At 44.3% G+C, this 21963-nt stretch overlaps 1 protein-coding gene across 6 annotated transcripts in view; it reads right to left on the reverse strand.

The window, feature by feature from the left end:
- The window catches only part of SH3D19 (SH3 domain containing 19), a 124060-nt gene that overhangs the window by 86305 nt on the left and 15792 nt on the right, over positions 1–21963 (reverse strand). For 4 of the 6 annotated variants that reach the window (XM_069785145.1, XM_069785102.1, XM_069785095.1 and 1 more), the window contains exon 1: positions 727–864. In XM_069785145.1, coding sequence (XP_069641246.1) covers positions 727–844 — 118 coding nt within the window. In that variant the 5' untranslated portion in view covers positions 845–864. Of the gene's footprint in view, positions 1–726; positions 865–2404; positions 2524–9129; positions 9362–11305; positions 11449–21963 lie in introns of those variants that run through there. The other 2 variants (XM_069785126.1, XM_069785119.1) reach the window with 2 other exon arrangements.

Here is a 21963-nt window from a genome sequence, read left to right on the forward strand (position 1 = left end):
CAGACCGTAGGAAAACGACTCATTCTGGAGGGGCTTTTACACTGACAGAAAAAGGAGCGCTGCATTCACACCTCAGTGGCTACAGAAAGGTGGTAATGTGCATTGCCCCTCAAATAACAATGACGTCTGAAGTAAATACTTTCAACTGCTGCCAGGGTCCACTGGATTTCACCATTTCAAATAAAAGCTTGTCGCGACCTCCAAGTCTCTCCATGAAGACTTATCAATCTGCTTGCTCCCAAGCTCCTGTCTCCATGCCTTCTCGTATATGCCGATTCTTGCCTCCTGCTCGCCAAGGCCTGCTGCCCATACCTACACGGAAACGGCTACATGTGGACAACTTTGACGCCTAGACGTTCCTCCACCTTGGTGCCTTCTAGAAAAATCGGTATTTTGTTTCCTGATACGGCATCTTAAGCACCTGGATGTGCCTGTGGCTGACAGCACGTGTCCACGTTAGCATTAGCTCAGAGAAGGAGCGAGCTCCGGGGCTGAGCCTCGGGCCGGAGAGCCCTCTGGCAGCGCGCTCGGGGCTAACGCCAGCCCGTGGCTCAGATGCACCGGAGCTGAACTGACCCGACCCGGGGCGAAGCCGACTGGGACGGCGCACGTTGGGGCGGCACCGCCAACGCCGCCCAGCCTCCGACAGGAATTCACACTCGGGGAGCGGGCCAGGGCTAGCCCGAAGCAAGCGACGCCGCGGCCCGCCGCGCCCCCGCCCCTCACCTGCCGCCGAGCTCAGGGCGACCCTCCGGTGCCTCCTGCCGACCTCCCGCAGCTCCTCCTCGTCCTCCTCCAGCCTCCAGGCTTCGGCCATCGGCGGCGGGGGGGCGGCTGACAGCATTCAAGAAGCGGGGGCTACCATGTCCGCCCGCGGCCGGCGCCCTCCCCTCAGCGCGGCCGCCCGGCCCCCCTGATCCCCGGGCCTGCCCCGCACCTGCGCCCTCTCCGCCCCGCTTCTCCCGGCGAGCTTTCAGAGCGGGCCGCTCCGCGCTCCTGCCGGCGGGGCGAGCGGGGGCGAGGCGGGAGCCGGCGGGCGGGAGGAGAGGAGGGAGAGGGAGAGGCGGCGGCAGCCGCGGCCTTTCCTGCCCATCCGCGGCTCTCCGGCGTCAGCAGGAAACCCGGCGGCCGCCTGGCACCGCCACAAAAGGGGGCGGAGGAGGCGGTGGCGGGGGGAGGTACCTGGCGGCCGCCGCCGGGCAGCGCTCCGCCGCGGCGGGCACCTCGCGGGTGCCCTGTGGGGCGGGGCCGGGCCGGGGCGTCCCCGCGCCGGGTCGTCCCCGCCAGTACCGGGGGGGGGGGCATGTGAACCCGAGCGGCCCCGTGCGAAGGGCTTGCGGCCAGGGGGTCCGAAGTCTTCCTCCCTTCACGACGAGGGTTAGGAGGGGAAAAGGGCAGTCACTGCGAGCGGGCCGGGAAGCCGGGAGCACCGGGGGGTGCCGGCGGGGTAGAAGAGCTGCCCGGCCCTGCCGAGCTGGGCCCTGGGCGGCCCATCGGCTTAGGGCTGAGGGCAGGCAGGCGTTCAAACGGCGGCCGGCGCTAGTTCGGCGCCAGGAGGATGCGTTTCCTGGCGTGGGGTTCGTTAGGGTGGTTTAAACTACTTCAGGACTTGAAGTAATCTCACGGACGCACTTGAAACCGGTGAGGTACCCACTTAGAGCGCAGAAGTGATATGAACAATCTGGGCATGTTTCAAGTTGGACACTTAGAAGTCAGGTGTAGTTTTAGCTTTAATATTTTTTTTATTTTTTTTTCCTGGGCCTCAGTTGCCCATATCTAAAATTGAAATTACATTGCTTCTTCACGTCATATGGTTACTGTAAAACCAAGTCATAAACGTTTTTACAGATGACTCCACCACTAAAAAGAGCATATAAGGAAGTTAAATTCAGCTTCAGAGCAGGTGAATAAGGGACAGTAAATAAATAAAGTATGTGACCACAAATTAGACCAGGAAGATACAACAAAACATTGAGTAATCCTAATGTTGAGCAATATCTGTGCTGACTCACTAAGCACCATCTACTCTGTACACTGAATAAAGCAGATTGTGCAGGTTGAAAAAAATGTATGTGATCACAAAACTGAAAAATATAATGCGGGAATACAAATGATTGTCTATGCATTTCTTAGTGTTTCAGTGCTTGACTTTACAATCATTGTTCCTTAACAGAGGCTTTTTTTCACTGGAATGTTTAGTGTTCAAATGGTGTAATGATTACACTTTAGAAGGACATAAGGCTTTATACTATAAGAGGAAGTACGGCCAGGTATAAAATTGGATGTACAGCAGCACTATATAAGAGACAAATCAAACCTTCCACTGCAGGTATGGGTTCTCGAAAGCCTTATGCTTCAGGTGACCTCTGCATGGGTGGATAGCATGTTAGTCAAAGGATCTCACCTCACAAATTTGAATGCAAGATCAGCGTGTCTTGTACATGATCTGAATTGGATACAAAGTTCCTCAGTGGAGCACTGCTGTCACAGATAAGGCTATAAGGCTGTGCCGCAAAGCCTCACCTGCAACAAAAAACACAAAAAAAGTTCCAACGGAGAAAGTATGAGGCAGAACAGCGGAAGGGAGGGAAGTTGCTTGTATGTGCATGTGTGAGAGACAAAAGAGAATCTCCTGTGTAAAACAAACAGTATGTGGTGTTTGTGTGCTGGTTCTTTGCTGTGGAGCCAAAATGAAGCACCCATATTCAGCTCCTAAACGCCACTAAGCACGAAGAGTGACAAGGATCATCCATTTTCCGCTTCCTGAATATCTCCTTTTTGTACAATGTGTTTCACTACTGCCGGGGGGTAAGGAAAGGAAGCATGCTATCATGTAAAATTACCAAGGAAAGAAAAAACAGAAATATACCATAGAACATAACACAAATTCAAAGAGTGCAGAAGATTGAATTAAATCTTTTGTTGCTGTTGATGAAATTAACACAGAGGCTTCCAAGCATATAAAACTGAAAAATACATTTGGAGAGATCTTAGGCTGAAGAAAAACATGCTGAAGAGAGTAGTTATGACCAAGAAAACGTTCCCCAAAATCTCAAATAATACATTATGGAAGGATCATTTAATGTTGACGATCATCAAGAGTTCCTTAGCATTCACAAGGGAAGTCTTACTTAAAGATGAAAGTAAAATACCTAAATTATATAAAGTGATGAAGTCTCTGAAGCAACTGCTTGGCCATATACCAAGCTCTGCCAGCGGGAAATGCCCCTGGGACAGGGACTGAGTTTTAGAGCTAGAGGGAAATGCCTGGAACTGATTGAAGATGGATTTCGTCAGAAAGGAAGAGATCAAACTAAGATACAATTCATATGTGGATACAAGATTCAGGTAGCAATGACCAACATACTACTGGAAACAGTACTGGAAACAGTTTTCAATCAGTACTACTGGAAACAAGTAAAAATTCCCAGCATTTAAACAAAATTAAAATGCAAGGCAACATTGCATGTAATACTCGAACCATATTTCTGAAACATTTATTGCAAAAAACATTCAATAATATGCAATATGCATTGCCTCCAAAAGGAGGTTGCTTACCAGTAGCTAGAATTCTTCAGAGTATGTTGTCTGTAGGTGTGCTGACACTGTTGGTGTACAAATGTCACAAGCATTCAAGCTTAGAGGTGTTCTTTAGGTTTTAAATGCCTATAGAACAAGTGTATGTAGGGTAATATACAGGAATGTGTAAGACAGTACGTTTGCGTACTCTTCACTTCTCTCAGCTGCAAAATCTGCTAACTTGCAAGGACTCTAAGGGAGTAGAGACAGAGGGTGGATATCTAGAGCTCCATTTCTTACAAATAATTCTTTTCTAGTGAGTGCTTGCCAGATGCACTCATCCATACTCTCTGACTGTGAGCTGTGCTACACTTCTAGTTTATGTTGGTATTTTCAAGTGATAAACAGCGTTAGGGTTTTCTGTGAAATGCAACAACACATCACTGGCTTGATACCTGATAAAGGTCTGTGAATAATGGAGGTACCTAGGAAGGAGGTAGGCTTTAACAAGTCTGCAGAAGATAGACGGGGCTCTGACAGACTGCTCCTGAGCAGCAACAGCAGATCCACCTTAGCAGTCTTGGAACAGATCCTGACACAGCCCTTTATCTGGGTAAGCAGTTCCTAGGGGGAGGAGAGAGCTGTGCTTTTGGGTCTTTAGAGAAGCAACAAAAACAGCTGTTGAAATAATCAAAAGAGCCACAGTTGCTGGCTGGTCTAATAATAGCCTAGGCCAGACAGAGTAATTTGTGATAATTTGGCTCAGATTGAAACACACGTAAAAAAAGACTTCTGCAGGGTTGCTGGGCCCAGAGGAAGAAGGAAACAAAGGGGAGGGGGGGATGAACTGGACCCAACCATTTCAAGTGCAGCAGGAATTAAAGCCATGTGGGAAATTCTCTCCAGAAAGTCAAGGAACAAAGCTCCTCTTTCACTTTTCAGCAAGTAAACTGATAGAAATTATCAAAAAGTTATAAAAGGGGAAGAAAAAGTACATGTAGAAGCAAGTTGCAAAAGTTTTATAAAAAAAAAGGAACAAAAAAGCAGAGCACTTGCTATAGTCTCAGGTAGTTGAGAGGAACACATCAGCATGTGGCATATGCTGCTCTAAAGCCCTTCATGAAGTACAATGTATTTGTGTCTAACAAGCAGGGTGAAAGAAAAAATAATTGCATTCTTGTACTTCAGTGAGAATCACTGCTGTGTACATGTGCGTAGGAATAAAAAGACTTTTGTATATTTTCATAGCTACACTTCTTCAAGAAAACAAACCTTGCCATCTCAAAAAGTCTGCAATTTGGTTATTAAAATCTGGAAATTTTTCACTGAAATTCTATTTCATCATATGCATCTTTGCGGTAATGTACATACTTTGAATTTCACAATGGTAGAGTAAAAGAAGGAAAACAACTGGGTAAATGGGTCTTTGTACTCTCTGCTGAATGCTTACACTTAGTTGCCTTGGCAGTTATTATTTTTTAAGTATTTTGTTCTGATTTGCATCCCTGGAATTGCCACTTTGTTTGGCCCTGCAAAAAGACACTGTTTTTCAACAAAAAATATCATCTCTATAGAACTGCTTAATTGAAGTTGCCCATGTAGCCTCAATGTCTATTCAGGTTCTGCAAAGCAGCTGAAGCCTGCAATGAATGTATCAGTGTTTGGCCAAGATACAGGAGCCTCAGACCACAAAAGAATGCAGACAAAGGATTTTTTAAAAATGCAAAGGATGAAAAAGAGTGTTTTCAAATGAGAAAATGTAGCCTTTGGACATGACAACATTATTTTTGTTCTGAGTAAAAATAACAAGGGTGTCGTTCAATAGATGAATGACATTGGCAATATAGCCAAGTATAGGAAGCTGACATCGCTGAGGGCCAAGATCTGATAATTTGATCTCCATTTGTGTTCAGCTGGTCCAATGGGTTTTAGTGTAGTTGGAGAATGACGTATCAGGAGTCTGCAGGCTTCCTGAAATGTCTCCAGCTAAGTGCAGGTTCTCCTTGCATTGTTACAACTGCTTGTGGCTCCCAGCATATCAGCATGATGACAGTCTAAAGGTAGATGGTTTTATGATGAGTGAAGATGATTGAAATAAAAGATTATTGATTTCCTCAAAAAGGGACCTTTCGTGTTGAAACACAGGGAAATTACCTTTATGTAAAACTAGGGATTTTGAGACTGCTCTCAAAAAATGAGAAGGATGTCTGTATGAAAGCAGCAAATCCAATAATTTCAAAAGACCAACAACTGGCAGCCAAGTGGGGTAAACCTATTCAGAGGGAGATTCTTACAGTTGTTAGTTTTTAAACTAGTTTTACAAATAATTTTGGTTACTTTTGCTGTTTTCCAACTTTTGTGGACTAAAAGCACCCTTTCCTCTCCTGTCCTGTTAATAAACATCCCTTAACAGTATTTTTCTCCTTTATTAGTGTTATCACTCACAGGGTAAGAAATATGTCTGTTTCTACTGCCTTCATGATTAAAGAGAATAAGGAAAAGTAGAAAAAATGTGAGGAAATACAGCAGGGAAAAGAGCTGGGTCAGAGGTAAATGCTTCTTACAAAGAGAGGCTGTCAAGGCCAAATTGATTCATAGTTTGAGTCCTGAATGTCGTGGTTTCAGCCCAGCCGGTAACAAAGGACCACGCGGCCGCTCGCTCACTCCTCCCGCCCCCCTCCGGTGGGATGGGGGGAAGACGGAGGAGAGGAAAAAAAAAACCAAACCTGGAACCTCGAGGGTTGAGATAAAGGCAGTTTACTGGAACAACACAAAGAAATTGCAACAACAACAACGGTACTAATGAAAAAGTATACAAAAAGAGTGATGCACAGTGCAACTGCTCACCACCCGGGACCCGACGCTCTGCCACTTCCCCCACCGAAAAGAAGAGCCCACCCCCCGGCCCGCTCCCCCTTTATATACTGAGCATGATGTCACATGGTATGGAATAGCTCCTTGGCCAGTTCAGGTCAGCTGCCCCGGCTATGCCCCCCACCTCCCAGGTTCCTGTAAAAATTAACTCTATCCCAGCTGAACCCAGGACACTGAAGTATTCATGCTTACTCTATAACCACAGAGTTATCAGTGGACAGTGTTGATGTTGTGCTAAGTGAGCTGGCAACAGCATGATGTAAGAAGTGTTACCACATTGGACACAAATGAGTCTAATACCTAAGAATATACAATGCTAGCCCCAGGATGAGAGTCCAGCTTTTCTGCTGCAGTTTGCACTTCAGTGCAAAGAGCTGTCAAGGGAAAAACTTATGGAAGACAGCAAACAGAGTCCTAAAGAATTTTCAGAAGGTGAAGCAGGGTCATAAATTTGTCCATTGCAGTAAATTTAGAAGTTTCTCACAGTACTGAAATTGGTTACAGATATGAGTAGCTCTGATTTTGTTTTCTTCTGTTCTTCTGCCATGAAATGCATGTAAACTGCCTTTCACTGGAAATATATATGACATACAGGTGGATAATCTTCACAGCTGAATACAAAAATTTGCAGTCGCCTGGTTTTTTTGTTGTTTTGGGGGTTTTTTTTTGTTTTTTTTTTTTTTTTTTTCCCATGGTACCACCTGTGAGCAGTCAGGCATTCTGTCATGTTTTCCTTGTGCTGAATATTGACACAGTTCACACTTATCAGAAGTACTCACAAAGGTACCTTAATATACAGCAATAGGGTAATTCCGCAATTAAATAATTGTATGATAATTACTAATTCGTGAGTTCAGTGCTGAAAAGTTTAATATTAATGAGGTTGTAACAGTCTAGTTACATTAATGTTTGTTTGCTAATGGAAAAACACTTTTCTAATGTGGAAGTTTTTCAAAAATTCAAAATAGACTGTTACAAATAGAATATTATGAGTTTCCAACTTTAAAAAAATTATTTTGATCTGTTACAGACATTATTTTTCAGCCACACATTCAACAACACACAGCTTCTTAAAACAATTCTGTTTTTATAAAAACTGAAGAATGAAAAAACAGTTTGATAGCTTTGACTGAGTACTTGGCTAAGACCCTTGACAAATTTTGGATGACATCTGCTTATTTTAAGCCAGCCAGCCAAACGTGATGCAAGATATAGCAGTGTTTCTCAGACATTTATTTTGCAATTTATCTCATAAGAAGGAAGGACCTGCATACCTCAGTAGCAATTAAGGGAAAAATAAAAATAATCCTACATGACAGTATTGGTCCTGTCTTTTTCAATTTTATACCACAACCCTTACCCTAATCACCAAATGTCAATAGAGGAATAGATGATGACAAGCATCCTCATCATCAGGGCCTCCATACTGGCTTTAAAGAGGCTTAAGGCTAGACATCAACTAGGGAGTTTATGTATTTCACACTCATGCTTGCAAGAATCTCTTTTGCTAGGCTTTTAGAGGTCCTGCACTCCAGTTATACATACTTATTTTAACAACTGTATTTTCTGAGCTGACAACTCCCAAGTAATCAAGGAGATACCTATACTGTTTAGATAGATGAAAAATTGAGCTGCAGAACTATTCTTTTCTCTGACTCTCAGAAATAGTTTCATGTTATCCATACATTGCTACTACAAAGCAATCTGGTGTTTTTAGTGTCGATGACCTCTTGCTAAACTCTTTGATGTTGAGTTTTGTTATCAGTATAGTCCAACAATGGAGGCCTTATGCTGTTTTTTTTACCTCCTTATTACTTTGCATATACCTACGCACATTCACTGGATTCAGAATTTTTTTCCATATTCACCAAGTATAATCATAGGATTGTGTTATTCAAAAGAAAAAAGATTCATGTGATTAAAAAAATACAAAGTTAAATTTTATAATGTGATGGCACAACAGTAACGAAATTCTTCTGTTTTAGTTACATAAGTGAAAACCAAATGTCTGCCAAATGTCTGGAGCTCCCAGTGAGGTCTGGATTCATGAAGGTTAGCAGCATTTTTGCAAGACACTTTTGGCAAAATCTGAGTTGGATGGACAGTTTCTCACAGAAAACTCGCACCTTTCATCAGAGCTTCATGTTAGCCTGTTTTTGAGTGAGATCTGTACATAATAGTTCTCAGCTGAAAACTGAAGCAACTCAGATTTTCCTTAAGACATGATTTTCAAACCTTTTTAGACTTCCCTCACATCTTTTCTGTAGCATTTTATGTCACCATAGTCTCTCCTACTCTTCCCCAATGCGTATATATTTTAACTTCTCTATCCTGCCCCAAACCTCTGCCTTCCTCAGACTGCAGCTACTCATACTGTTTATTCTTCACAATGTTTATTCCTTTACCCAGAAAGAAACTGCACTCTTTCCTCACAGAGAAACAGCCTATTCAGTCCAAATCTTACAGCTGCTTTTTGCAATTTCATTAGCTCAAAGGAAATGCCACATTCTTCAAGGGGCTGCTGAGCAGAAAGCATTAGGAGTGTGGAAAGTATGAAAGGCAGAGAAAAGCCTGGTTAGGATTTCCTGGAGTTTTACACCATGGGAGGACGTATGGGCTATTCCTCCTCTCTCCAAAAAGGTCCTTGGTCCAATTTACATGGGATTTTGTTGTTTCCAAGGTCAGGAAGTGGCACCCAAAAATTAGTAGGGCAAAAAGGATTCCAGACACACTCACCTGTGCTTTCTACACTCTTTCTGGTTGTTCCCATTGCCTAACCAAATTGTCTTTATGGACAAAATCTCCTAAATGCTTATCTCAGGTTAACTTTATCAGTTCGGGAACTGCTGCACAGAGAAATCTTTTACATCTACTGTGAACTCCCCTCCTCTCGATGCTGTCTCAATGACAGAAGTTGTTTAAAGGATCTCTACAGTGTTCAATTCCTGATCAGTAAGAGTTCAATGGTCTGGAAAATAAGGAAGAGAGTGTCAGACTCAGTTTCTGGGATGCTTTCACAAAAGCCGTGTGTTCAGCACTGAGCTGGAGCCAGGAACAAACTATCAGGCCCGATGCAGGTCTCTCAGAGAGAGACAACTTTATTCCACAAAACCTTCAGGGTTGTAACACAGCCTTTATATTCTGAAAATTTATGAATGTGGTCATGCCCCGGATTTGTATCTATCTGGACAACAATATCAGACTTCCTTCAAGTTGAGAGAAAACAAGTGACATGTTCTGAATTAATTGAAAATATAATTAAAACACCATTTTTGAGCTAGAATTCATCCATGAAATCTACACCATGCTTTTGCCCAGGTTGGAGGGGTGCATATAAAGGTGGTAGGTCTGAGTTATTCTTTTCTCTGTGTTTCATCTGTGCAGCAACATATGGAATTTTCTACTGTTGATAGCTCTGGCATACACAATTATTATTGGCAAAGCAATGATTTAAGACTGAGAAAGGAATGCAGAAATTTGCAAAAGGAGAATGTAAAATACGCAGACAAAACCTTGGTCCCATCTCACACAATTACGGGAAATACAGCCTTCCAAGAGGATTAATATGGGTTTATCGACTGGTCCCAGGGCAAGACATTAGAAACTTCTATAGCAAAAGGAAAACTTATATTGAGAATTTCTGGAGTAAATTGTCTCTTGTTTTACTCTGGTGCTTTCACTGGCTGAATGTTGATATACTGCTGCAGCACTAGGACTCATCCTTCTTTGGATTAGCACTAAAGAAAATGCATTAGTTTGACAGTTATAGTAAATGAGCCTTGAGCTTTTTATTTTTATTCATGGCTGGTTAGGTGTGCAGGTCACGTTCCAGCCTCATTAGTGAGTGGTGGCAACTTAAGTCTGGTTATTAATTCTCCAGCTTGCAAGTTGTTAGCAACTGAAGCCCAATAATATTGACATAATGTTGGCTGAACCAGAGATTTCTGAGTCTAGCAGGACTTTTATTTTTGTTTCTTGGTGAAAAATGTCTTGTTGAAAGAAAAAGTAACAACTGCTTAATGCTAGACAGGTTCACATGTGCTAACATTACATCTGGTGTGTTAACAACTGGACATGCTGGGATGTTTCCATTCTGATTCGTTTTTCGGTATTTGCTCAAGACTTCTGAAAATTTACAGGCCTGAGTTTAAAAATAGATTTAGTGAATGAAAACAATTAAATTACACTTCCTGTTCTCCCCAGGAAGTGAATTTTTGCCTGAGTGCAATGGTTCTTGCTAACTTAAAATACCAAAATATCTTGTATTTGCAAGTTGTAATCCCAATCTTATTTACTCTGAAATACTTTGACATTCTTAGTCTTCTACTAGCAGAAGTATCGTATTCATTCTGCATAATTACCAGGTCAAAACTTTCAAGGAGACAACTATAAATTTTCATGATTTCCTAATGTATGACAAAAATTATTTTCAAAGGGGGCATGAGAAATGGAAAATCATCACTGTTAAGATATTTCTAATGTGCTCATGATCACAGTATCCTGGCATGTTAATGAAACTTACTGAAGCCTAATTCAATTCATACATTTTTTTCATCCTTCTAATTACAATAGCACAACTTTTATTTGTGTCACACATTTGCATGTGTTTGTGTATACATGATATCTGTTTCTGTCAGTAACAAAGACACAATTCACAGAAATAAGCTAAGATTGACTTTTGGCCCTAGTAATACAATTAAAGCCCAGACCTACATAAAGTAAAATATTATGTTGCATGACAGGACAGCATCTGTTGTCTCCTATAATTACTACTAAAATGTAAAGGGAATTTTGTATGCCACTTTCCAGTCTCTTCATTATCTTATGAATGCTATTCATACATCTTTTATTTTTATCCTAAAATTTGAGATCCCCTTTTCAAAATCCCTGTAAAATTAGTATTGTGGCTTACCTTTTAATTTAGAATTAAATTCTTGGAAAATCCAGTGAAATGAATCTCAGGCTATTCATGGTTCCACATGTTCCTTTTCTTGCTGTGACTGTACTCTGAACAGTTGAGCTGAGGGAATATTGAAATGTCAGCATGCTTCTTGCCTATAAATAAAGAACAGGCATGTAGAGTGAGTGGTGTCAGGAGGGGAATGACAAATCATGTCCACATATAACCCTATATTTCTTGTGTATATCCCCCATACAGCTCTATCCAATATTGACATGTAATTTCTGTAGTGTGATCCAAATCACGTTCAAAGGATGGACAATTTTTATTACCATTCATCCTTGACAGGATCACTTGAACAGCATGTGTAACTGAACTCTCCAAGAGGCAATCTTTTTCTGTGCAAAGTGATATCAGAATACTAACAGTGAGCCAACAAGAAATAGGAAAAACAGAAGTTCACGGCACTCCTGAGAAAGCAAACTGAACAGGTTCTACTGAACCAAGTAAAAGTGTTTAAAAATTATGCCCATTTGACTTAATTTTTTAATTGTCTAATGTCTTGTTTCCAGAGTCCTGTCACATTAATCTTTTTATATTGAAAATATTCACTAAAAGGCCTCCCTGTTCTTGTACTACCTCTGTCTTCAGTCAGCTGGCTGTTACACACATGCTACTTTAAGACTTACTTCAAGCAGGAAATTCTGAGGCTACCAGAAGTATCACTTTTATTAAAGGCTAGTGAGGAAGCAGGAGAAATGGTAGAATCAGAAATTGGAAATCAGGAGAAATGGTAGAATCAGAAACCATTTAGAGGGACTGTCTTGTAAGACTTTTAATTGGTGCATGACTGTGACATGATCACTACTGAGGACAAGCAGTTTTAAGGAACAGGGAGGTGGAAGCACAAAAGCCAGGAAGCAAGGGTTAGCAGTAGAAAAGGGAGGGTCAGGACAAACTTGCTGTACATTCTAGTTTATTTCTGGCTTTTAAATGACCCAAACACCCCCCAATCATTAATACCTTAATACGGGAAATACAAAGAATGTAAAGACACACTGAGATGTTTGTTATTTAACAGAAATTCAGGCCTTACATTTGGTATCACAGTTCTTATGTTTGTGCTATCAACTATGCATATGATTAATTCCTCACTTTTCTCCCAGTTACATTAAGCTTTTGTTGGCTACAATAAAAAGTTGTATTTATATTTTTATTCTTTGTATAATAAATATTCTAGCACATTTATGATAAGCCCATATGGTCCACACTGATCCAGACTCTGATCACAAGGAAGGTTTGTGTAAGTTTCACCACAGCCTCCAGTGTCGTGTCTTCTGCACTTCTCCTGTTACTTTGAGGAGCAAGTTCAGTGATGAACTGGAACAGTGACGACAGAGCTGTATTAGCACACTGCTTGCTGGCAAGTGATCCTCATAGAAATTACTTAGGACATCTCAATAAAAGTGAAGTGATTCTTGCGCACTTTAAATGTCTTCAAATATGCTTTAGCCATTTTATGCCTGCTCAGATACTTGGAGTGTTCTGCAGTTAGTGGAGTCCTTGCTGGTGGCAGTATAAAAGTATAAAGAGTATAAAGGCTGTTTATTCAAAGGCCTCTTGCAAAACATGGCAAATGGGAGCTGTCAGGGCCAGAACTTCAGCACTGGTTGGAAACCAGTTCAGACTGCCAAGCAACCCAGAATCAGAGGACTACAAAGATGGTTTAAAACTAGTCTTGCTTATCCTCCCCTAAGGCTATGAATTCAGTCCTCCTGCTTCTAGACATGTAGTGTAAAAATTCTCATGTAGTCCTGCTGCATTGTTTACTTAATTTGGTGGGCTCCCTTCTACACCAGGATTGGTTTTCCTCATTTAAAAAAACCAGCAGAAATACAAGTGCTTTCCCTCTGTTGTAAGCAGGTGCAGGCACAGGAGCTTGGCACAGGTATTTCTGTACGCCTATTTTAATCTGTGTCAGTAGATGAGGACACATACTCCAAAGAATTACAATCAGAACGATGGAGTCTTTCTGCCAGCTTCAGCTGGTTTTGGATCAGGCATGTAAGTCCTTTGTCCTGGTTTCAGCTGGGATAGAGTTAACTGTCTTCCTAGTAGCTGGTACAGTGCTATGTTTTGAGTTCAGTATGTGAAGAATGTTGATAACACTGATGTTTTCAGCTGTTGCTCAGTAGTGTTTAGACTACAGTCAAGGATTTTTCAGCTTCTCATGCCCAGCCAGGGCACCTGACCCAAACTGGCCAACAGTGTATTCCATACCATGTGACATCCCATCTAGTTTAGGAACTGGGAAGTTGGGGGGCAGGGATTCGCCGCTCGGGGACTGGCTGGGTGTCGGTCGGCGGGTGGTGAGCAATTGCCCTGCGCATCATTTGTACATTTCAATCCTTTTATTACTACTGTTGTCATTTTATTAGTGTTATCATTATCATTATTAGTTTCTTCTTTTCTGTTCTATTAAACCGTTCTTATCTCAACCCAGGAGTTTTACTTCTTTTCCCGATTTTCTCCCCCATCCCACTGGATGGGGGGGGCAGTGAGTGAGCGGCTGCGTGGTGCTTAGTTGCTGGCTGGGGTTAAACCACGACAGTCCATTTTGGCGCCCAATGTGGGGCACGAAGGGTTGAGATAACGACAAACCTGACCAGAGCTTGTTAAAACAAATTTGTTCTAAGCATTCATTATGTTGATTTATGTATTCTTAGAGTTGTTGCTCTGGTTTTTAAAGCTCTGTTATGTATCACCTCACTTGCTGTATGTAGTTCCTCTTCTACTGCTTATCATCCGTAGGAGGTGGATTAAGGTTTTTGCTTTGATGTATGGTATAACTCTGGTTTATGGTATGATAAAGTCATCGGCTGTGGGATTAATCCGGTATTTGCACTTAGCATTGTCACCTTTATACTGCGGGAGCGATCTGTGGGAAACTATTAATAATTAGACCATTTACCTTTCCTCCATGGAAAACCAGTCTATGGGTGGGGTACCTTTCTTCCCCTCTCCTTTCTCCTTCAGTCCAGTTGCAATGGTGTTTGAGAATTTTGAAAAATTTGAATACTCCTGGAATGTTGGGACTAGCACGGTCCTAGCCCTACTGCTAGGAATTAGCATACTTCTGAATGTGGTTCAGCTGTCGTTTAAGGTTAAACAGCTATTTAAGATCACCCAGAGATGTGCCCCAAGGCTGGATAATTATGAGTGCAGGGTGTGTGGGTTAGTATGGGCAAGTACCTAGAAAAGTGGGCACCTCCAATGTTTTGGAAATTCACCCCTGAACAAGTGCAGGATCCAGAAGAACTAGTAAAATATTTGGAAAAGGTATGTTGTCACCCTGGCAGCTCCAGAGAGATACAAATCACTGCAACGTGCTGGGGCCTGGCCCATGCCTATCGAGCCCTGTTCGACACCACTCAGTACCCTCAAGGGGAAGAGAAAGTCTCTGGACCTAACAACAAAATGATGAGCACCGCAGCCACCCAATCCTTGGCAACGGGCACTGCGGCCCCTCCAGCCCCAGCAAGGAGCATTGCAGGCACCCAGACCTTGGCGACAGGCACTGTGACCCCTCCAGCCCTGGCGACGAGAACTTGGGCTACCCAAACCTCAACAACAGGCACTGCAGCCCCTCCAGCCCCGGCAATGAGCACAGCAGCTACCCAAACCTTGGCAACGGGCACTGCGGTCCCTCCAGCCCCAGCGACGAGCACTGCTGCTACCCAAACCTTGGCAACAGACACTGCGGTTATCCAAAACCCAGTGAGCAATACTGCAACTGAACCAGTGGACCAACCTGCACCAGCATCAGTTGCCCCTGTACAGAAAAAGAAATATACAAAAAAATCAGTTCGCTTAGCGAAGGATGAAGATGAACCAGGGCCATCACAGGAACCGGAGGAAGAGGCAGAACCAGAGGTAATAACCCGGTCCCTATCCTTGAGTGAGCTGCGGGATTTGCGAAAAGACTTTGGCCGCCATATAGGTGAGCATGTTATCACCTGGCTCCTCCGATGCTGGGACAATGGGGCTAATAGCTTGGAATTAGAAGATAGGGAAGCCAAGCAGCTGGGATCGCTTGCCAGGAAAGGTGGCATTGACAAGGCAATTGGAAGAGGGACACAAGCCATCAGCCTCTGGAGGCGACTCCTGTCAAGTGTGAAGGAAAGGTACCCCTTTAAGGAAGATGTTATATGTCAATCAAGCAAGTGGACCACCATGGAAAAAGGTATTCAATATCTGAGGGAATTAGCTGTGCTAGAGACGATTCATCATGACCCGGACAATCCACAATTACCCAAAGATCCAGACGAAGTCCAATGCACACGACCCATGTGGCGGAAGTTTGTACGGAGCGCACCATCATCCTATGCCAACGCATTGGCAATAATGGCCTGGAAGGATGAAGAGGCACCGACAGTGGAGGAAGTGGCTCGCCAATTCCGTCAATAGGAAGAAAATCTCTCCTCCTCCCTACAAGCCTGCATTGCGGCTGTGGAGAAGCTGTCTGAGGATTTCCAGCAATTCAGAGAGGATATGTCCTACTCCACACGTGTAAGGACCAATGCCTCAGCTATTAGGAGTGAGCGTTCCTCTGCCCAAGAGAGAGAATATAGAAGGTACACACCGCGAGGTGCCCTGTGGTTTTACCTATGTGATCAGGGAGAGGACATGAGGAAATGGGACGGAAAACCTACCTCGGTCCTAAATGCACGGGTACGTGAACTGCGAGGAAAAACCACCACAAAAGGGGATTCTACCAGGAAAAATGCCGCTCCAGTTTCCAAACAGAGTAGAAGGGCTGATTTTATTTCCGATCCTCTTGAAGGGAATTCTGAGCCAATTTTACGAGAAGTGAATACTGAATACTCTGACCAGAATTAGAGGGGCCCTGCCTCCAGCCAGGTGGAGGAAAGGGATAACCGGGTCTATTGGACTGTGTGGATTCGATGGCCTGGCACATCAGACCCACAGGAGTATAAGGCTCTAGTAGACACCGGCGCACAGTGCACTCTAATGCCATCAAATTATAAAGGGACAGAATCCATTTGTATTTCTGGTGTGACAGGGGGATCCCAAGAGTTAACTGTATTGGAAGCTGAAGTAAGCCTAACTGGAAATGAATGGCAGAAACACCCCATTGTGACTGGTCCAGAGGCTCTGTGTATCCTTGGCATAGACTATCTCAGGAGGGGGTATTTTAAGGACCCGAAGGGGTATCGATGGGCTTTTGGTATAGCTGCCTTGGAGACGGAGGGCACTGAACAGCTGTCTGCCCTGCCTGGTCTCTCTCAAGACCCTTCGATTGTGGGGTTGCTCAAGGTTGAAGAACAACAGGTGCCAATTGCTACCAAGACGGTGCACCAGCGGCAATATCGCACCAGCTGAGACTCTCTGATTCCCATCCACAAGTTGATTCGCCAACTGGAAAGGCAAGGAGTGATCAGCAAAACTCGCTCACCCTTTAATAGTCCCATATGGCCAGTGCGGAAGTCTAATGGGGAGTGGAGATTAACAGTTGACTATCGCGGCCTGAATGAAGTTACACCACCGCTGAGTGCTGCCGTTCCAGATATGCTAGAACTTCAATATGAGCTAGAGTCAAAGGCAGCCAAGTGGTATGCCACAAATGACATTGCTAATGCGTTTTTCTCAATCCCTCTGGCAGCAGAGTATCGTCCACAATTTGCCTTTACTTGGAGGGGTGTCCAGTAGACTTGGAATCGATTGCCCCAGGGGTGGAAACACAGCCCCACCATTTGCCATGGACTAATCCAGACTGCACTGGAAAAAGGTGAAGCTCCAGAGCACCTGCAATACATTGATGACATCATCGTATGGGACAACACGGCAGAAGAAGTCTTTGAGAAAGGGAAGAAAATAATCCAAATCCTTCTGAAAGCCGGTTTTGCCATAAAAGAAAGTAAGATCAAGGGACCTGCACAGGAGATCCAGTTTTTGGGAATAAAATGTCAAGATGGACGTCGTCAGATCCCAATGGATGTGATCAATAAAATAGCAGCTATGTCTCCCCTGACTAATAAAAAGGACACACAGGCCTTCTTAGGTGTCGTGGGGTTTTGGAGAATGCATATTCCAAATTACAGTTTGATTGTAAGCCTTCTCTATCAAGTGACCCGGAAGAAGAATGATTTTAAATGGGGCCCTGAACAACAAGCCTTTGAACAAATTAAACGGGAGATTGTTCATGCCGTAGCCCTTGGACCAGTCCAGACAGGACAAGATGTTAAAAATGTGCTCTATACTGCAGCTGGGGAGAATGGCCCTATCTGGAGCCTCTGGCAGAAAGCACCCAGGGAGACCCGAGGCCGACCCCTGGGGTTTTGGAGTCGGGGATATCGAGGATCCGAGGCTTGCTATACTCCAACTGAAAAAGAGATATTGGCAGCATATGAAGGAGTTCGAGCCGCCTCAGAAGTGGTTGGTACTGAGACACAGCTCCTCTTAGCACCCCAACTGCCAGTGCTGGGCTGGATGTTCAAAGGGAGGGTCTCCTCTACACATCACGCGACTGACGCCACGTGGAGTAAGTGGATCGCACTGATCACACAACAGGCTCGCATAGGAAACCCCAGTTGCCCAGGAATTTTAGAAGTGATCACGGACTGGCCAGAAGGCAAAGATTTTGGAATGTCGCCAGAGGAGGAGGTGGCATGTGCTGAAGAAGCCCCGCTGTATAATAAACTGCCAGAAAATGAGAGGCAATATGCCCTGTTCACTGACGGATCCTGTCGCATTGTGGGAAAGCATCAAAGTTGGAAAGCTGCTGTATGGAGTCCTACACGACAAGTTGCAGAAACTGCTGAAGGAGAAGGTGAATCGAGTCAGTTTGCAGAGGTGAAAGCCATCCAGCTAGCGTTAGATATTGCTGAAAGAGAAAAGTGGCCAGTGCTCTATCTCTATACTGACTCATGGATGGTGGCAAATGCCCTATGGGGGTGGTTACAGCAATGGAAGCAGAGCAACTGGCAGCGCAGAGGTAAACCCACTTGGGCTGCCACACTGTGGCAAGATATTGCATCCTGGCTAGAGAATCTGGTTGTAAAAGTACGTCATGTAGATGCTCATGTACCCAAGGGTCGGGCTGCTGAAGAATATCGAAACAACCAACAGGTGGATCAGGCTGCCAAGATTGAAGTGGCTCAGGTGGACCTGGACTGGCAACATAAGGGTGAGCTATTTATGGCTCAGTGGGCCCATGATACCTCAGGCCATCAGGGAAGAGATGCAACACATAGATGGGCTCGAGATCGAGGGGTGGACCTGACCATGGACACTATCGCGCAGGTTATCCATGAATGTGAAACATGTGCTGCAATTAAGCAAGCCAAGTGGTTAAAGCCCCTGTGGTATGGAGAGCGATGGCTGAAATATAAATTTGGGGAAGCCTGGCAGATTGACTATATCACACTCCCACAAACTCGCCAAGGCAAGCGCTATGTGCTGACAATGGTGGAAGCAACCACCGGATGGCTGGAAACATATTCTGTACCCCATGCCACTGCCCGGAACACTATCCTGGGCCTTGAGAAGCAGGTCTTGTGGTGACATGGCACCCCAGAAAGAATTGAGTCAGACAACGGGACTCATTTCCGAAACAACCTCATAGACACCTGGGCCAAAGAGCATGGCATTGAGTGGGTGTATCATATCCCCTATCATGCACCAGCCTCTGGGAAAATTGAGCAATACAATGGACTGTTAAAGACTACATTGAAAGCAATGGGGGGTGGAACTTTCAAACATTGGGATACACATTTGGCAAAAGCCACCTGGTTAGTCAACACCAGAGGATCTGCCAATCGGAGTGGCCCTGCCCAATCAGAATTTTTATGTACTGTAGAAGGGGATAAAGTCCCTGTAGTGCACATGAAAAATGTTAGGGAAAACAGTCTGGGTTACTCCTGCCTCAGGCAAAGGTAAACCCATTCATGGGATTGCTTTTGCTCAAGGGCCTGGGTGCACTTGGTGGGTGATGCGAAAAGATGGAGAAGTCCGATGTGTGCCTCAAGGGGATTTGATTTTAGGTGAAAATAGCCAGAATTAAACTGTATGATATTAGTTGCTATATAACCCTGCTACTGTATGTTATCATTACTATAATTGTTATATGCTATATCCACAGTACTCTAGTAAGAATCACTTGGATCAAGCAAGAAAGAACTGTGATAAAACTGAGCAAAGCGCAGTAGTGATGGAACCAGAACTGACTCCAGCATGCAACAATCCAACGGTGCACACCATCCTCCTGCTGCGTCAAATGTCATCTGCTCGTCACACCCCACTGAAGCCCAATTCTGCTCTACCGATTGAGAGGACTTTGCACCATCCCTCCTGCCCAGACAGACTGGTATGACAGATGGAGCCCAGAGTCGGAAACTAAATGAACTCAACAAACATTTTATGAACATAACCCATGAACTAAAGGAATGATATCTCTGTGTGTGTATACTTTTATATATATATATATATATATCTATCTATATATATCTATCTCATTGTTCATATGTCTCAAAGGGATGGAAAGGTGATGATGATTGATCAGAATGTAACTAAAGGTATGGGAACTGAGCATGACTTCAATGGTATAGAATAAGGGGTGGATACTGTCCTGGTTTCAGCTGGGATAGAGTTAACTGTCTTCCTAGTAGCTGGTACAGTGCTATGTTTTGAGTTCAGTATGTGAAGAATGTTGATAACACTGATGTTTTCAGCTGTTGCTCAGTAGTGTTTAGACTACAGTCAAGGATTTTTCAGCTTCTCATGCCCAGCCAGGGCACCTGACCCAAACTGGCCAACAGTGTATTCCATACCATGTGACATCCCATCTAGTTTAGGAACTGGGAAGTTGGGGGGCAGGGATTCACCGCTCGGGGACTGGCTGGGTGTCGGTCGGCGGGTGGTGAGCAATTGCCCTGCGCATCATTTGTACATTTCAATCCTTTTATTACTACTGTTGTCATTTTATTAGTGTTATCATTATCATTACTAGTTTCTTCTTTTCTGTTCTATTAAACCGTTCTTATCTCAACCCAGGAGTTTTACTTCTTTTCCCGATTTTCTCCCCCATCCCACTGGATGGGGGGGGGAGTGAGTGAGCGGCTGTGTGGTGCTTAGTTGCTGGCTGGGGTTAAACCACGACATCCTTACATTATCCACAACACACATACAGTGCTGAAGCAGTCCTCGGGGGACTTTAACTTTCCAGACATCTGCTGGAAATACAACACAGCAGTGAGTAAACAATCAAGGAGGTTCCTGGAGTGTGTGGAAGATAACTTCCTGACACAGCCGGTAAGTGAGCCAACCAGGGGAGGAGCCTTGCTAGATCTATTGTTTACGAACAGGGAAGGACTGGTGGGAGGTGTGGTGGTCGGAGGCCGTCTTGGGCTTAGCGACCATGAAATGATAGAATTTTCAATTCTTGGTGAGGCAAGGAAGGTGGTCAGCAAAACCACCACTATGGACTTCCGGAGGGCAAACTTTGGCCTCTTTGAGGCACTGGTTGAGAGAGTCCCTTGGGAGATGGTCCTGAAGGGCAAAGGGGTCCAGGAGGGATGGACATTCTTTTAGAAGGAAATCTTCATGGCTCAGGACCAGGCTATTCCCATGTGCCACAAGTCAAACCGCCAAGGAAAACGACCGGCCTGGCTGAATGGGGAGCTTTTGCTAGGAGTCAAAAAAAAGGGGAGAGTTTATCATCGCTAGAGGAAAGGGCGGGCAACTTGGGAGGAGTACAGGGATCTTGTTAGATCATACAGAAAGAAAATTAGAAAGGCAAAAGCTCAGCTAGAACTAAATCTGGCCACTATTGTAAGGGACAACAAAAAATGTTTTTACAAATATGTTAACAGTAAAAAGAATCCCAAGGAGAATATCTGTCCTTTAATGGATACAGAAGGGAACGTAGCAACCAGAGATGAGGAAAAGGCCGAGGTACTTAATGCTTTCTTTGCCTCAGTCTTTAATAGTGAGTCCAGTTATCCTCAGGGTACTCCACCCCTTGAGCTGGAAGGTAAGGGTGAAGAGCAGAACATACCTCCCTTAATCCAGGAGGAAATAGTTAGTGACCCACTATGCCATGTGAACACTCACAAATCTATGGAACCTGATGGGATCCATCCAAGAGTACTTAGGCAACTGGCAGAGGTCCTTGCCAAGCCACTCTCTATCATCTATCGGCGATCCTGGTCAACAGGGGAGGTCCCAGAGGACTGGACGCTTGCCAATGTGACTCCCATTTATAAGAAGGGTCGGAGGGAGGATCTGGGGAACTACAGGCCTGTCAGCCTCACCTCGGTACCGGGGAAGATTATGGAACGGTTTGTCTTGAGAGTGCTCACATGGCAAGTCCAGGATAAGAAGGGGATCAGGCCCAGTCAGCATAGGTTTACGAAAGGCAGGTCCTGCTTGACCAACCTGATCTCCTTCTATGACCAGGTGACCCGCCTAGTCGATGAGGGAAAGGCTGTGGATGTTATCTTCCTTGACTTCAGCAAGGCCCTTGACACTGTCTCTCATGGCATACTCCTTGAGAAAATGGCGTCTTGTGGCTTGGATAAGTGTACTCTTCGCTGGGTGAAAAACTGGCTGGATGGATGAGCCCAGAAGGTTGTGGTGAATGGGGTGAAATC

Source organism: Haliaeetus albicilla, chromosome 1 (genome assembly GCF_947461875.1).
Source record: "Haliaeetus albicilla chromosome 1, bHalAlb1.1, whole genome shotgun sequence".
Taxonomy (NCBI): domain Eukaryota; kingdom Metazoa; phylum Chordata; class Aves; order Accipitriformes; family Accipitridae; genus Haliaeetus; species Haliaeetus albicilla.